Source organism: Entelurus aequoreus, linkage group LG06 (assembly GCF_033978785.1).
Source record: "Entelurus aequoreus isolate RoL-2023_Sb linkage group LG06, RoL_Eaeq_v1.1, whole genome shotgun sequence".
Taxonomy (NCBI): domain Eukaryota; kingdom Metazoa; phylum Chordata; class Actinopteri; order Syngnathiformes; family Syngnathidae; genus Entelurus; species Entelurus aequoreus.
Genome location: NC_084736.1, coordinates 43,949,285 through 43,967,497, shown reverse-complemented (window position 1 = coordinate 43,967,497; position 18,213 = coordinate 43,949,285). Strand labels below are relative to the sequence as shown.

General features: G+C 39.6%; 1 protein-coding gene across 1 annotated transcript in view; it reads left to right on the top strand.

Moving 5' to 3' along the window:
* Nucleotides 1-9,723: 9,723 nt before the first annotated feature.
* Nucleotides 9,724-18,213, top strand: part of LOC133651560 (methylcrotonoyl-CoA carboxylase beta chain, mitochondrial-like) — a 41,710-nt gene continuing 33,220 nt past the window's right edge. Inside the window, exons 1-5 of the mRNA XM_062049530.1 lie at nt 9,724-9,950; nt 11,007-11,073; nt 15,197-15,281; nt 15,389-15,490; nt 16,440-16,567. Coding sequence (XP_061905514.1) covers nt 9,819-9,950; nt 11,007-11,073; nt 15,197-15,281; nt 15,389-15,490; nt 16,440-16,567 — 514 coding nt within the window. The 5' untranslated portion in view covers nt 9,724-9,818. The remainder of the gene's footprint in view (nt 9,951-11,006; nt 11,074-15,196; nt 15,282-15,388; nt 15,491-16,439; nt 16,568-18,213) is intronic.

The following is an 18,213-nucleotide window of genomic DNA, read 5'->3' as shown; positions in this document are numbered from 1 at the left end:
AGCACTGAGGAGAGGAGGAGATCTTCTTGTTGTCATTCTGGTCTGCATAGGACTGGATCTCGTCAGATTTTCGGCAGAGCCAGTTGTCCTGCATCTGACGCAGCTCCCGCTGGATGGTTGCTTTGATGTTCTTGAGGGCAGACTGTTTTTGAGAGGATGTTGGATCACTGAGGTGGGCTTTGTGCAGACGATGTTTCTCCTGGAGAAGATCTCTGATGTGATCATCGTTCTCATCAAACCAGTCCTGTTGCCTGCATTGAGAGCAGCAGTGTAGATGGTGTCTCTGTACGCAGCCCTGTCCTCCTCGAGGTTCCCTGAGGGTTTCAGGTCCTGCAGTTTGCTGGTGAGCTCTTCAGTCAGGGATTGCTTCACAGAGGCATTGGTGAGCCTGGAAACGTTCAAGCGCTTTGGAAGTTTGGAACCTTGAGGCCTTCTGGGAGGATGGATCTTGATGTTCAGCTTAGACACAAGGAGCCTATGGTCAGTCCAGCACTCTGCACCGCACACCGCCTTTGTAACCCTGACATCCTGTCTGTCCCTTTGCTTCACAATGACATAGTCCAGTAGGTGCCAGTGTCTTGAGCGGGGATGCATCCATGAGGTCCTGTTGCGCTTTGGGAGGCTGAAAACTGAGTTGGTGATCAAGAGCTCATGTGCCGCACAGGTCTCCAGCAGAAGGGTGCCATTGCTGTTACAGCTGCCCATGCCATGTTTGCCGAGGACTCCTTCCCATGACTTGTGATCAGTGGCATTGAAGTCACCGAGGATGATGAGCTTGTCTCCCCTGGGCACTGCCGCGATGGTAGCGTTCAGGTCTTCAGAGAACCTCTCCTTCACATCGTCTGTGTTCATCATCGTGGGGGCATAGGCACTGATGAGTGTGGCAAAGTGTTTTCGTGGAAGAGGCAGGCGCAGCGTCATCAGGCGGTCACTGACGCCTTTGGGAAGTGCAGCCAGCTTACTGACCAAGTTGGATTTAATGGCAAAGCAAACTCCTGCCTCACGCCGCTCTGCTTCAGTGCAGCCTATCCAGAAGAATGTATAGCCAGCACCAGTCTCTGTCAACTGTCCCTCTCCAGCTCGACGTGTCTCGCTGAGAGCAGCGATCTGGATGCCGTACCGGTCCAGCTCTCTGGCGATCAGGGCAGTTCTCCTCTCAGGTCTTGATAGGTCACCAGCCCTATCAAGAAGTGTGCACACATTCCATGCGCCAAGGGTGATCGTGTCATTTTTTTCTTTTTTCTTTGTTTCTTACCGCTGGTAATGGGACTCCTGCCAGCTGCGGCTAGCTGGCCAGGAAGAGGTAAGGCAGGAAATTTTTGGGGCACCTTTTCTAGCCCGTTCCTCATGCCAGGAGGTAGGCAGTGCATACCTAAAGAGGGCTGCCTAGTCGCTCGGGGGGCTGCTGAAGTCCAGTGCTGCCTCAGTCATTGGACAGCGACCCTATGGCTCGAGCCGCCTGCGTGCGAGTTTGTGACTATGGCTTCCAGTGAAGTCCACACCTGCCACTTGGCCACGTGCCCGATGCCGCAGGACTTGGGTGAGGGTGGGGGAGATTGCGGGGGTTGTGTGTGTGTGAAGTCATGACTTGCGCGGTGCATTGGATTTAAGTGAGGGTGGGTTGCGCAGCGCCGACCTCACTCTCTCGCCCGAGTCCACCTGTATCCAGTGGCAAGACAGAGTCGAGACGGCTGGAGATGGATCCAGGTGCAGTGGATGGCCTGGACACATTATAGCATAACACATCCAGCCCGTAGCGCTCCACAGAGCCTGCTGGTGTCGCCATTCAGCCCGTTGAACCTCTGAGGGTTTCTTCCGCGCAGTCAGCCGAGAACCAGTCTTCTATCCTAGTGTGCTGGCTAGGCTAGGCCCCACGAGAAGTGCCATACAGGCATGCAGGAGGACCAGGACTATAAGTAGGGATATTTCCTTAGCTAGAGGACCCTTGCTGAAGTAAGGTGCTACCTCTCTACAGCCTGCGGTTGTAGTTTAACGTCATACCCAGGACGTTACACTTCATGCATACATACACTTCAGAGTCATATAATTTGGTACTTGACACATGCTAACTGTTAGCATGCTAACTTTTTTATTTTATTTTATTTATTTATTTATTTTTAGCTAATTTTGCAAGCATACACTTCATAGTCATATAACTTGGTACTTGACACATGCTAACTTTGTTTGTGCTAATTTTGCATGAATTCACTTCATAGTCGTATAACTTGGTACTTGACACATGCTAAGTGTCAGCATTCTAACTTTTTTTAGCTAATTTTGCATGCATACTCTATAGTCATTTAACTTAGTACTTGACACATGCTAACTGTTAGGATGCTAACTTTTTAAGCTAATTTAGCATGCGTACGCTTCTTAGACATATCTCTTTGTACTTGAAACATGCTTGAAACACTAAATTGTCAGATAGCTTGGTGCTTCTACCATGAATTGATTAACGTGGACCCAGACTTAAACAAGTTGAAAAATGTATTAGGGTGTTACCATTTAGTGGTCAATTGTACGGAATATGTACTGTACTGTGCAATCTACTAATAAAAGTTTCAATCAATCAATCAATGCATCATGCTAACTGATAGCATGCTAACTTTTTTTTAAAGCTTTTTTTTACATGCATACTCTTCATAATCATACCTGTATAACTTTGTACACGCCTTTTGTACAGCATTTTAGCTGTTAGTATGCTAACGTTAGCATTTGAATTCAGCTTGCACTTTTTAGCATCCACATACAATGTCCCCTAAAATTTCCTATTGTTTTTTTTTATGTAGTTTTTCAGAATGTGCCAATAAATAACAATCTACGGGTCACAAATGGCCCCCGGACCGCACTTTGGACAACCCTGGTCCAGCCAGAGCACTTATTATATAAATGCTAAGTCAAAAAATTTATGCAAATTGCACATTCTGAGAATTATTCAGATTTCTATGATTTTTCCAAGCCCAGCGTCCATTTTCCTCCCAGCTTTTGTACGAAGCTCGGCTGCTTCTTCACGCCTCTCCATCCATTCTGTCACTCCGCCGTAAGGGAGGGGTCAAAAGGTCACGGCAAAGTAGAGCGAGACAGCCGCGTGCGGAGTGGAGGACAATGCGTTGGCCAAGACAAACAAGAGCAGCCATCTGAGTGGAGGTCACTCAGCGTTGGAGGAGAAGTGAAAGGAACTAAAAAGCTCTCTCTGTGGACACTTCAGCCCACTCGGACAAACGCGTGGAGTACTCGGGTCAGGAAGGGAGCGTTTTTTGCAGCTTTTAAGCTAATGCTGATCTCCATTTAAAAAGCTCTTTAGTTCACATTTATAAATGACAAACCATTACACTTTTTTTTATTTGGTCAAGGACTTTTTTGCTTGAATGGACGAGCAGACACATTTCACAAAGACTTATTTACATCCAGCAGGGCTGGACACAACTTTATGTTCCCTGACAGGACTTCTCTGTTTTCATGGGAATATTCAAGTATCATTTAGCTAGAATCATGTATCTTCTCTCTATTGAGCCTAATATCTCTGCACATGAATAAAAAAATACATGAATGAATATATAAATTGATACATAAATAAAAATAGCTTCAAGCACACGTGAAGTGAAAACCATTTCAGAAGACTACCTCTTGAAGCTCATCGAGAGAATACCAAGAATGTGCAAAGCAGTAATCAGAGCAAAAGGTGGCTATTTTGAAGAAACTAGAATACAAAACATGTTTTCAGTTATGTCACCTTTTTTTGTTCAAGTACATAACTCCACATGTGTTCATTCATAGTTTTGATGACTTCAGTGACAATCTACAATGTAAATAGTCATGAAAACAAAGAAAACGCATTGAATGAGAAGGTGTCACACACACATGCACACACTCTGTATGAGTATTTACATATATATAGATATATACGTGTGTGTGTGTATATATATATATATATATATATATATATATATATATATATATATATATATATATGCATATACTATGTGTATATATGTATGTAGTATATATATGTATGTACAGCATACAGCAGGATTGAAATCTGTAAAACAGTACTCAATACGTGAGTGTAGAGTTGTATATAGTATACTATATATGTATGTACAAACCCCGTTTCCATATGAGTTGGGAAATTGTGTTAGATGTAAATATAAACAGAATACAATGATCTGCAAATCCTTTTCAACCCATATTCAATTGAATGCACTACAAAGACAAGATATTTGATGTTCAAACTCATAAACTTTTTTTTTTTTTTGCAAATAATAATTAACTTAGAATTTCATGGCTGCAACACGTGCCAAAGTAGTTGGGAAAGGGCATGTTCACCACTGTGTTACATGGCCTTTCCGTTTAACAACACTCCGTAAACGTTAGGGAACTGAGGAGACACATTTTTTAAGCTTCTCAGGTGGAATTCTTTCCCATTCTTGCTTTATGTACAGCTTAAGTTGTTCAACAGTCCGGGGTCTCCGTTGTGGTATTTTAGGCTTCATAATGCGCCACACATTTTCAATAGGAGACAGGTCTGGACTACAGGCAGGCCAGTCTAGTACCCACACTCTTTTACTATGAAGCCACGTTGATGTAACACGTGGCTTGGCATTGTCTTGCTGAAAAAAGCAGGGGCGTCCATGATAACGTTGCTTGGATGGCAACATATGTTGCTCCAAAACCTGTATGTACCTTTCAGCATTAATGGCGCCTTCACAGATGTGTAAGTTACCCATGTATTGGGCACTAATACACCCCCATACCATCACAGATGCTGGCTTTTCAACTTTGCGCCTATAACAATCCGGATGGTTCTTTATCCTCTTTGGTCCGGAGGACACGACGTCCACAGTTTCCAAAAACAATTTGAAATGTGGACTCGTCAGACCACGGAACACTTTTCCACTTTGTATCAGTCCATCTTAGATGAGCTCAGGCCCAGCGAAGCCGACGGCGTTTCTGGGTGTTGTTGATAAGCGGTTTTCGCCTTGCATAGGAGAGTTTTAACTTGCACTTACAGATGTAGCGACCAACTGTAGTTACTGACAGTGGGTTTATGAAGTGTTCCTGAGCCCATGTGGTGACATCCTTTACACACTGATGTCGCTTGTTGATGCAGTACAGCCTGAGGGATCGAAGGTCACGGGCTTAGCTGCTTACGTGCAGTGATTTCTCCAGATTCTCTGAACCCTTTAATGATATTACGGACCGTAAATGGTGAAATCCCTAAATTCCTTGCAATAGGTGGTTAAGAAAGGTTTTTCTTAAACTGTTCAACAATTTGCTCACGCATTTGTTGACAAAGTGGTGACCCTCGCCCCATCCTTGTTTGTGAATGACTGAGCATTTCATGGAATTTACTTTTAAACCCAATCATGACACCCACCTAGGGATGATGTTTGATCAGAAATTATCGAGTTCGAGCCTGTTATCGAATCCTCTTATCGAACCGATTCCTCATCGATTCTCTTGTCGAGTCCAGATAGGTTGTTGTATATGGAAAAAAAACACACAATATTTGGTTTAACAAAAGCTCACTTTTATTATATAAGAAAACAATTTAATCTAATAAATAAATAAATATTGACTTTTACCCCCCTAAAAAAATAAAATAAATAAATATCAACTGTTGTTACCCAAAGTATATTAAGTGTGATTTTTCAGAAAAACAAATATATACAGTAACACAAAAACAACCTGTCTCTGTGATCACTATAGGTGTATAAATAATAATATAGTGTTTAATAAAATCAGTCCCTTGGGCACAAAACTGAAAATAATACAACTCTCCAAAAAGTGCAATTCTGCTGCTATTTGACATAACTGTTTGTTATGATGCTTTGACATTTTTGCACTTTATTTCTTTATTGAAAGAAAATTCTATGAAGAGAAAAGTTGTTTGCAAATGTGGTTACAATGCTAAAAAATGAAAAGTTAAAGCTAAAAAAAGAAATACACTTTATTGAGTTAACATTATTTCTTTATATAGGGGGAAAGATGTTATGAGCTAGGGCAGGGGTTGGCAACCCGCGGCTCCGGAGCTGCATGCGTCTCTTTGACCACTCTGATGCGGCTCAGCTGCATACTTGCCGACCCCCCGATTTTCCCAGGAGACTTATGGATCTCAGTGCCTCTTCTAGATAACTCCCAGGGCAAATATAATCCTATTTTCACTGTAATTACTAAATTAAAGGCGTGCCCTAATTGCACTGCAGTAATTGTCCTCTATAGCATTTACAAACAGCGTGCCAGCCCGGCCACATGTTGTATGTAGCTTTTACTTGCACACGTGGGAGACAGCAAAGCATACTTACTCATCAGCCACACAGCTTACACTGACGGTTCCCGTATAAAACAACTTTAACACTGTTACATTACAAATATGCGCCACACTGTGAACCCACACCAAAAAAGAATGAAAAACACATTTCTGGAGAACATCCCACCGTAACACAACATAAACACGACACAACCAATACCCAGAATCCCATGCAGCCCTAACTCTTCCGGTCGAGATTATACACCCCCGCTACCACCAAACCCCCCCACACATCAAACCGCCCCCCCCTCCGTGCGTCGGTTGAGCGGAAGAGGTTAGTGCTGCATGTGATTCTGGGTATTTGTTGTGTTGTGTTTATGTTGTGTTACAGTGCAGATGTTCTCCAGAAATGTGTTTGTCATTCTTTTTTGGTGTGGGTTCAAAGTGTGGCGCATATTTATAACGTAACAATGTTAAAGTTATTTTATACGGCTACCGTCAGTGTAAGCTGTGTGGCTGCTGAACTAGTACGCCTTGCTGTCACTTACGTGAGCAAGCTGAAGCTGCATTCTACATGTGGTTGAGCAGGTACACTGTTCGGGCAGGCTGTAGAGGGCGCCAAAAGCAGTGCTATCACGCCCTGATATTCGGGAGTCTCCCGGAAATAATGAGAGTATTGGCAAGTATGACGCTATCAAGCACCATTCATTCAAAACTCGCGCCATTCATTCAAAACTCGCAGGCCGCACTAACATCAAATTTCCATATTAAAGTGCGTGCCGGTGCGTGTGTCTGAGACCCCTAGTTAACATAACACAAAACAATTTAAGCTTTGTATGCGGTGTTTTTCATTTTAAATTTTAAAACATTTTTTGTGGCTCCCATTATTTCCTTTAATTTGTGAAACTTGCCAAAATGGCTCTTTGAGTGGTAAAGGTTGCCAACCCCTGAGCTAGGGAATATAACAACTACGTTACCCAGCATGCAACGGGAGTGACGAGCATGCGCGGTAGCCCCGAAAAGTGTTGCATATCGTCACCAGGCAGCTAAGAATGAGGTTATTATGAGCACGCTGTGAAAGTAAACGTCAAGAACTCAGCCAACACGCCTCGTCTGCATGATTTATAATTAGACGGACAACACATATACAGTGTGATTTTGTTTTGTTTACAAGTAAAGAAAAACAAAAGTTAAAAAAGGGAGATGGCATATATGTATGTGCTGCGGTTGCTTTAAGAACGTTGCGACAGCTGCCGTAAAGGAGGTGCGTTGCTAGCCTGGTTGTTATGTTTCAGGTTGGTCGTAAAAGTGTTTGTGTATTTTTACCCTGCTCAAATTTCTCAGTAAAGTTATTCATTGGATTATGCCTTTTTGTTTTGAACTTTATTACACCTTGGACCGCTTTTTCCCGTCCATTTTTTTCCTGCTTTCCCTATTTGCGCCTAATGACTGAGCTACGTGACGCCATTTCTTGTGATGTCACATGGAGCATTTCTGGTCGGGACGGGATTCGTTCCGAGGGATTCGAATAAAGAACCAACTCTTTTTATTTACTATAGTGGTCTCGATAACGGGTACCGGTTCTCAAAAAGGGATTCGAGTCCAAGGACTCGGTTCATTTCTTATCAAACAACCGGGAAAACCGGTTTCGAGTATCATCCCTACACCCACCTGTTCCCAATTTGCCTGTTCACCTGTGGGATGTTCCAAATAAGTGTTTGATGAGCATTCCTCAACTTTATCAGTATTTATTGCCAATTTCCCAACTTCTTTGTCACGTGTTGCTGGCATCAAATTCTAAAGTTAATGATTATTTACAAAAAAAAAATGTTTATCAGTTTGAACATCAAATATGTTGTCTTTGTAGCATATTCCACTGAATATGGGTTGAAAATGATTTGCAAATCATTGTATTCCGTTTATATTTACATCTAACACAATTTCCCAACTCATATGGAAACAGGGTTTGTATATACTGTATATTTGTATATGTATATATGTATGCACATATATATGTACATATGTGTATGTATATGTGTATATATGTATGTATATATATGTATGTATATATACTGCATGTATGTATTTATATATGTATATATATATATATATATATATATATATATATATATGTGTGTTAGGTCAGGAAAAAACACAGAGTCTATATCATCCCTACAAGCCTGTTTTGCAGGTTTCCCCAATATTGAGCACTGTATAACGGATAAACCACAGAAACCCTTGTAAGTGTATGTGTGTGTGTGTGTGTGTGTGTGTGTGTATGCATATATATATATATATATATATATATATATATATATATATATATATATATATATATATATATATATATATATATATATATATATATATATATATATATATATATATATATATACTGTATATATGTGTATATGTATATATACTGTATGTATATATATATACTGTATGTATATATACTGTATGTATATATACTGCATGTATATATATATACTGTGTAAGTGTACGTGTATGTGTGCTGGAATGACACATGTGGCCCGTCACTCCTTTTTGACATGGTCCACCCCATGCTCTAAATGTGGCATACCACATAATTCAAACGTGGCCCACTACATCACTTAATGCGGCACGACAAATCATTTAAGTGGCCCACCAAATCATTTTAATTGGCCTGCAAAAGGCTTGGAATAATAAAAAAAAAATGTCTGGATAAATGTATTTGTTCTTTCCGTTTTGACAGAAAAATGTTGCACATATGTTCAACACTTTAATATTATCCGATATTCCAAGTATTTTTTTTCGTGATCAAAATAAACATATGCATACCTGCTTGTCATCTTGACTTACGATTTAAACGCAAGTTATCCATCAATTCATTAAAAAAAATGGCAATCAAACAGTTGCCTTTGCCAATTGTGTGACAATTGCGTTTATATTCATATTTAGTCACTGTTACATTAAAATTAGTTCGTTCTCCCTGAATATTGCATTCAATTAATGTGCCCGCGTTTTAAGGCGCTCTGTTACCATCTAGTGGTAAAATGTAGAAATACAATTTTCTTGCCTTACAATATTACTGTGTTTCAGTCGGTGTCCACTACAGTGGTGTCATGGCGCTTTGTCGCCATCCATCCATTTTCTACCGCTTGTCCCGTTTGGGGTCACGGGGGGTGCTGGAGTATGTCTCAGCTGCATTCGGGCGGAAGGCGAGGTACACCCTGGACAAGTCGCCATCTAATCGCAGGGCCAACACAGATAGACAGACAACATTCACATTCACATTGTACATTTTGACACGTACAATGTGTTGCCCTCAGTGTCCTATGATTATAATTCGTTTCGATCAATGTACTACTCGTTAAAATATGTTATTATTCCCCATACAACACGGAATAAAGAAATAAAGCATGAATAAAATATAATAATGATTTACATTGAGCCCAATTGGTTGCCATCTGCAGCCACCAGGGGGCGACGTAGGTTTTAATCAGTGCTGGCGCTGACAACCAGGAAACGAACAAGAGCCTTGCTAGTCTCGCTAGCGAACTTTGTCTCGAAAAAAAGCGTCAAAATGCTTCTTCAAACGGCCAGGCCGTTGCTGCTCCGCTGCGGAAGCTTTCCACTGGCTTGTACAAGATCATACTACGCCGAAAAAGTTGCGCGACTCGGCTCTCAGCCTGATAAACACTCTGCCGACTACCAGGTATGCTAGATGCTAGCCTTGGAGCTAACAGTCCACCTTGCTAACACTGTCATGGTCAACATGTTGACTTCAAACACCTAACTCTTAATCCATTGGAAAATGTTTCAGGACAGTTATAATGTGCATATTTGTACAATTAAGCCATCGTTATGTAACAGTTAAAACTCCGTTGAATGCTCTGAAGTCAGTAGTTTGTATATTGTAGGGAATGTCTACAGTGTCAATAAGCATCCTGACAATGTAGTCCATGCAAATCATAGGTCATCATGTTTGCTTTGTATATGCATTATATTATTCATGCTCTGTGTAACATTATGCACTTATTATTCATGCACATTATTCATCCCCAAATTCAAGACTCTCATTGGAAAAAACGCATTCTACTATTTTGCCACCACACAGTGGAATGCACTACCAACAGACCTTAAAATTCGAACTACCCTACTAAATTTTAAAACTGCCATCAAATCATGGCTCAGCTCAACCTCTACCTGATCTGAACCAAAATAGATCCCCAGCAACTCTTCGAAGCATCAAACAGGTTTATATGTGGTTATAGTCTATATATATTTTTTTTCTCAGTCTGGTTTGCACACTTTTGGAGTCAACATGTACATAGTGTCATGTACATAGTGTATATACCCCCCAATTATTTGTATATATTATTTTTAAAATCACCTGACATGTATACTGTGTATATGTACATAATTGATCAATTTTTAAACGTAATTTTTTATATATCTTTTATCATTGAATGTATCAAATGTAATGAATATTTAATGGACCGCAATGGAAACAAGCCTTTTGGCTTTTTGTGCCATCCATTTGCCTTTTTAAAGCATTACATGGATTCAATTCTTTAAGACGTCAATAAACTTCTCAATCAATCAATCAATCAATCAATCAATGTAACATTATTCACATATGAAAAACCCCTGTATTCCCACCTCCACAGTCCATAACTGCATATTAAGTGCATCATACCAACTTATATGCACCTGTATACTATAAAAGGTGTGTTCCTGGTTTCATCTTTTTATTTTTTTTATTTTCCAGGAGAATTATGAGCGAATGCAAGCTCTTGTTGAAGAATTGAAAAGCCGCACAGAGAAGATTAAATTAGGTGGGTGGTTCTGCAAATATATGATCATAATGGTTGTGTGGTCTCTATTTATGTTGTGTTTGCGCTATGTATAGTCACTCAGTATCTCATTTAAGCAACTATTTGTATATTCTAGAGGGACATTACAGTATAAATGAATCATAGTTATACTCTAAAGTAGTCAGTATACAGCGTGTATATCAGTATCAATGTTGGCGTTAACGCACTTTTTGTGTCTTTTTACGCATTGAAATCATTAAGGACGCGCATTTCCGGAAGTCTGGGCGTCCCCGAGACGCAGATTTTTAAAAACGTTTTTACCGACCCTCCGGTTTGCTTGTTTTTTTATCGAATATCACTTTCCGTCTGTGTTTTTGTTTTGATTATACTTGCCGGTGTTGTGCCAAAATGGGATTGCCTGCCAAAAAATTATTTCCTTAGCGGGAACGCGCACCGCTCGCTTATTAACCTGCATTGCTTGGCTCGTCTGTCCACAGCGGATTACTAGGTGTTAGGCAAACAGTTTATCTATGTGGTTATTGTAACGCTACGTGTTTGACATTATTTAAGCTTTTATCGTGTCTGGAAAATGACCGTTTGCCTTTTCTGCGGTATTAATGAGATTTAAAGGACTGTTGTTAGTCCGATGTTGATGTGAGAAAACCTCTTTCTTGTTTGGAAGATAAATACAATTTTAATTGTTATTTGACCCCGAAGGGAATAAGCAGTAGAAAATGGATGGATGGATTTCTTCATGCACATAACAAACATTTACAAAGTGTTTGGATGTATTAATTTATGTAAACAATTTATTAAATGTAATATTGCCTGAAAAAGAGTGAGTCAATGTAATATTTTGATATTTACACATCGCATATTTACACACGCATATTTTACTAGAATACCCTTATGAGCATTACATATATCAGAATCAAGTACCTACTGTGCTGTTTACTTGTTAAAATGCACTTTACAAAGCTAAAATCTAACCAAACGACCACTTTGTTGGGTGTCAAAAATTGATTTCAAGTAATATTTTGATACTGACACATCTTATGTTTGCATATTTTACTAGAATACCCTTATGAGCATTACATATATCAAAATCAAGTACCTACTGTACTTGTTGAAATACCCTTTAAATACATTTTTGACACCAGCAAAGTGGTCGTTTGTGTAGATATTTGCTCTAAAAAGGGTATTTCAACAAATAAACAGCACAGTAGGTACTCAATTTTGATATATGTAACGCCCATAAGGGCATTCTAGTAAAATATGCAGAGATGAGATGTGTCAGTGGTCCTCGCCCAGCCAGAGAACTTTGATTTTGGGACGGCAGCGGTAAAGTTTAGATCCATGAAGGAAAAAAGAAGGTGAATGAATGTTTAAACTGAATACATTTACATATGCAAAAAAATGTGTTTTCTTTTGTACTATTTTTTTTATGAATTAAGTAACGTTTATGACAACCTTTTTCCAAAACAATATAGAATGTGAGATATAACAGGATAATGCATACATTTATCATTTGTTTTCAAAACGCTTACAAAAAAGTTGGGCCCCAAATATTTACTGTGGGACCCCATTTTTATGACTTGATGGGGTCCCTGGGACCCCATTTTGAAAATTCCTAGCGCCAACACTGAGTATACAATATTTATTGAAAATGCCAGCATGCACTGTGACATTATGAAGCATCACATGATTCTTGGGTAATTTGGGCCGAATGGCAGACATGTTTTATTCATCATTTGACGATTATACCTGTATGTCCTTTAGGTGACTTCCATGATGCAAGTTAGTGTAAAGTGGTCACATAAGAGTCACTCAGTTTATTTCTGTTTCTTTACAGCAGGGGTGTCAAACTCAAATACAGAGTGGGCCAAAATTTAAAACTGAACAAAGCCGCGGGCCAAGGTTGAACAAATTAACCTTTTAATAGGGACCCAAACAAGTTTTGCATTGAATATTGAACAAGCAAGGCTTATATAACTTTATAGTGACATGCAAAATCGAGTTTCAAATAATAATAATAATAATTAAAAAATATCAATGGCATATCAAATACAATTTAAATAAAAATCGAATGCCTCTTTTCTATTTGCAGCCTTCTGAGGTAAATATCAACATTAACTTTTTTCACAGGCTAATAAATTTGAAAATAAAATAACAATGAATAAACCAACCATTCAGGACTTTAAACTGCTCAGTTTGCAACACACTGATCTAATCTGATGTGCCCAAGCCAGATACCTGCCATCTTTTCTTGTATGCTAGTTCATTAATGTCGGGGCTCAGGCTTTGAGCTGAGGCAACCTTCATTATTGAACGAAGGTGTTCATCAGTCATTATATCTCGTAGTCCACAGTCTTGGGGGCGTGCCTTAAAGGCACTGCCTTTAACGTCCTCTACGAGCTGTCGTCACGTCCGCTTTTCATCCATTCTAACAACGTGCCGGCCTAGTCAAAGATATGTGCGGCTTCTGTAAGCACACACGTGAATGCAACGCATGCTTGATCAACAACGATACAGGTTACACTGAGGGTGCCCATATAAATAACTTTAACACTGTTAGAAATATGCGCCACACTGTGAATCCACACCAAACAAGAATGACAAACACATTTCGGGAGAACATCCACACCGTAACACAACATAAACACAACAGAACAAATACCCAGAATCCCAAGCAGCCCTAACTCTTCCAAGCTGCTGGGGGGGGCAGAGTTTGACACCCATGCTTTACAGTCACTGGACTTTATAGACTTGCACATGGAGTTTCACTATGCCAAAGTCTATTGATGCTCTAATGCAGGGGGGGTCCAAACTTTTTCCACTGAGGCCCGCACACTTTAAAAATCAAAGCAAGCGGGGGCCATTTTGCTAAATTAAATTTTCAAAACCAATACAACATTTTTATTTTTTTAACCTTTAGGCTCCCCTCAAGTTTGGTGCCAGGGACCTAGAAGGTTCTCAGTCATAAAAATGTTAAAACATAAGTCTTATATATATTTTTTTTACACTTAAATCTTTAGATACATTTTAGAAATATCTGTTGATATGAAGTTAAGATTTTTTGATTTGTATGCACTTTTTGTTAAAGAAAACCCTGCTTTTTTTAAGGCACAATCACAAAATATGCCATATTTCCCCCACAAAAAACGTCAAAGTGGAATGTTTGATGTGAAGTACTTGGAGCATTAAATAAGTCAATAGTTTCTAACATTCATTTTGATTCAGTATTATTATTATTCAAACAACGGCAGATTAAAAAAAAATCCCGTTAAAATTCTCTGGGATCCAAAAGGGTCCCCCAAAAAGTGTCAAAAATAGGGCATACCGTACATTATTTTTTAAATTATTTTACTTTCAGCGCTTAAGTCTTTAGTGCAGTGGTTCTCAAACCTTTTTCACGGAGTACCACCTCAGAAAACTCTTGGCTCTCCAAGTATGACCAACATTTAAGTACAGTAGCATAGTATGCCCAAGTATTCATTAAAAACTAGGCTTTTATTTAACATTTAGTATTTTTGGCCACTGTAACATTACACACAGTTTGAACAGTAACACTGTGTTTGAATATAGGAAAATAAAACACTGTACTTAATAATGAATAAAATTGATTGCACATAATTGGCACACCCCTAGATGGAGAATCACTGCTCTAGATCAACTTCAGATCTATCTTTTGATGATAAAGTTGTTGTTTTTTATAGGTTTTATGTAGTTTTTGTTATAGAAAACTTGAGTTTTTTATGGCAAATGCACAAAATATGCTATATTTTACCCCAAAAATATTTCAAAGTGGAATATTTGAGCCTTTAGTAGGTCAATAATTTTTAACAACTAATTTTGATTCCTTAATATTTTTTGGTTATCGACAGTTTTAAAGAAAAAACTTTGTGTGTTATTAGAGCCAACATTGTAACTTTTTCTCGTTAGATTTCACCTGTATGCTCTTTTATTCCACTTGTTTTATGGTTTTTATTCTGTAATAGTATTTAGTTAGAAAGTGCTGCGGGGTCTTAAAAAATTAACTGTGGGTCGCAAATGCTCCCCAGTCCGCACATTGGCCACCTCCGCTCTAATGTAATCTCGTTAATACTTCTGATAATGACAATACATAAATGCATATTGATTGCAGGCGGGGGAGAAAAGGCCAGAAAGCTTCACACTTCCCGTGGTAAACTCTTACCCAGAGAGCGCATCGACAGACTTCTGGATCCAGGGTACTCTTAGAACTTACCGTCTTCACACAACACCAACATGTGCTTGGACTTGCTTCCACCAGTGACACCACATTGTTGTTCATCAGGACTTATTCTTGCGTTTGCAGGACTCCTTTTTTAGAATTTTCCCAGTTCGCCGCATACGAGTTGTATGGAAAGGAGGAGGTGCCAGCAGGTGGTATGATTACTGGCATTGGGCGAGTGTCAGGGTAAGTTTTCAACGTCATATTAAATGTTTCCACCCGACTCATCAGCTGGAGCGAAGCTGGCTGAACAGTTTGCTCCTTACTGCAACATTAGTTCTTTTGTCTGCTGCAATATACTTGGTAATCAATAACTAGGGCTGGGCGATACGGCTGAAAAATGTATCACGATATCATTTGAAACCTGGATGAAGGAGAACATCCGTAGACATATCACGATATAAGTGTTTTATATGGGTCGATATTGATATTTGTTAATATTTTTATGAGGTATCGCAGGATTGTCAAATCAGGGCCACATTGCAGTTATGGCTGCCCTCAGAGGGCCACTTGTACCTGGGAATAATATATCAACACAAATTGCCTCATTACACAATTTTGTTATTGTTACACAGTACAGGCCAAAAGTTTGGACACACCTTTCATTCAATGCGATTTCTTTGATTTTATGACTATTTTACATTGTAGATTGTCACTGAAGGCATCAAAACTACGAATGAACACATGTGGAGTTATGTACTTAACAAAAAAGGTGAAATAACTGAAAACATGTTTTATATTGTAGTTTCTTCAAAATAGCCACCTTTGCTCTGATTACTGCTTTGCACACTCTTGGCATTCTCTCGATGAGCTTCAAGCACACCTGTGAAGTGAAAACCATTTCAGAAGACTACCTCTTGAAGCTCATCAAGAGAATTCCAAGAGTGTGCAAAGCAGTAATCAGAGCAAAGGGTGGCTATTTTGAAGAAACTAGAATATAAAACATGTTTTCAGTTATTTCACCTGATGGCAGTAAAAGCACATACTTAAAACTCAAGATATGCAAGAGTTGTGCCGTTTGATCAACCGAGAGTTGATATATTGTTACACGTTGTTGTTCCTGCTTCTTAACACAACTTATTTTTATCTTTCGGGGTTATTTAGACCACAAACTAATGTTTATAATGTTTGCCAGGGTGGAATGTGTCATTGTGGCCAATGACGCAACAGTCAAAGGGGGGACGTATTACCCCGTCACAGTCAAGAAGCATCTTCGTGCACAAGAAATAGCCCAGCAGAACCACCTGCCTTGCATTTACCTGGGTAAGGTACCATTACTTCCGCTAGGGGATTACTGTATGTAATAATTTCCTGTTGGTTGGTTTGCCTGTCTGTCACTTAGTTGGTTAGCAAAATAACTCAAAAAGTTACGGCTGGATTTTCATGACATTTTCAGGGAATGGACAAAGTGGGAAAAGGAGCAAATGATTACATTTTAGGCCTGATCTGAATAATTTTTACTACATTACTTTACAATTACGCTTCTGTGTGTGTGCACTCAAGCGGCACTGCAGAGACAAAGGCCTTGTTCACACTGCGGGTCAATTCCGATTTTTTTGCCAATACGTGACCTGTATCAGATTATCTAATGTCCGTGTGAACAGTGCAATTCTGAATTTTTCATATGCGACCCAGGCCTCTTTCGTTATTGGAAATAAATCGTCAATATATTAGGGTTCTACGGTATACCAGTACTAATTAAGTACCGCGATACTAATGAATTGAAATCAGTACTATACCACCTTTTGAAAAATATCGGTACCGTTCTTTCATCTGAATGCCGCTGTGCGGCGGAGATTACAGAGCGAGGCACATGATGTTGAGTGTGTCAAAACGCACACACAAAGTGCATACAAGCAATAACATTGTAATGGGGAAGAATGGCAAAAATGACAATTCTACTGGTTAATAAAGAGTGTGCATGAAGTACAATATGGAGGTATTTGGGCTTCAAAACCAACAATAAAGGTGACGCTTTAAACAAGGGGGCGCCGAGCTGCAAGTTTTGCTTTAAAACAGGCCTCGCCAAACGTGGCGATTAGTATTACCACCTTTGCTTCAGACGTAGGTAAGCATTTAAATAATAATCATTCAGATCTGCACAATAGTTAGAAAGAGTGACAGGTAATAATATAGTTGTTACACCTGTTCTGCTGTTCGGCTAGTCAAGGAGCACAGGTCAAACGTTCCTTCCAGGGCAGATGTTTTCATCCGTGGTAACACCCTTCACTTTACTCGGCAATGGGTCTGCTAAGCTCCCCTTTCCGGTCAGAATGACGAGGCCGCCGATTTGTGACAATCTGGTTGCTTTATTATTAGTTCTGCATGACACAACCGGACCCGTTCATCACTCTACTGCGCAGTGCACTTTTTACCTTTCTCTCTCTTTATTCGCCCACTCACTCACTGACGTCACGCAGCCAACACATTGCCATTCTTGCAAACACACATACGCTACTCTCATAACATAGTTAACCAGCTCCCCTGCTGTGCACATGTAGATACGTAACATGTAGATACGCAACGAGTAGATACGCAACATGTAGATACGCAACATGTAGATACGCAACATGTAGATACATAACATGTAGATACGTAGACGCGCACACAGCTGCTTGGCTTGATGCCAAATATTAGCGGAGTTAAGACCGCCCAATTTGCGTCAACTAATGCAAGTGAAATGACTGAATTGTGTAACAAATTCCTACAATTTGTGTTTTATCTTTAACAAATGTGTTTTACCTGCTACATGATTTATTCATAGTTTTTTTTTTTGTTCTTACCAATAATTGCATTTTTCTTAAAGCACAGACCAGGAGTGGCAACCATAAATCATGAATAATTTAATGTGATGTCAGTAAAACTTTCTGTTCTGTTCTGTTCTAACCCAATCCTTGATTATGGTAGAC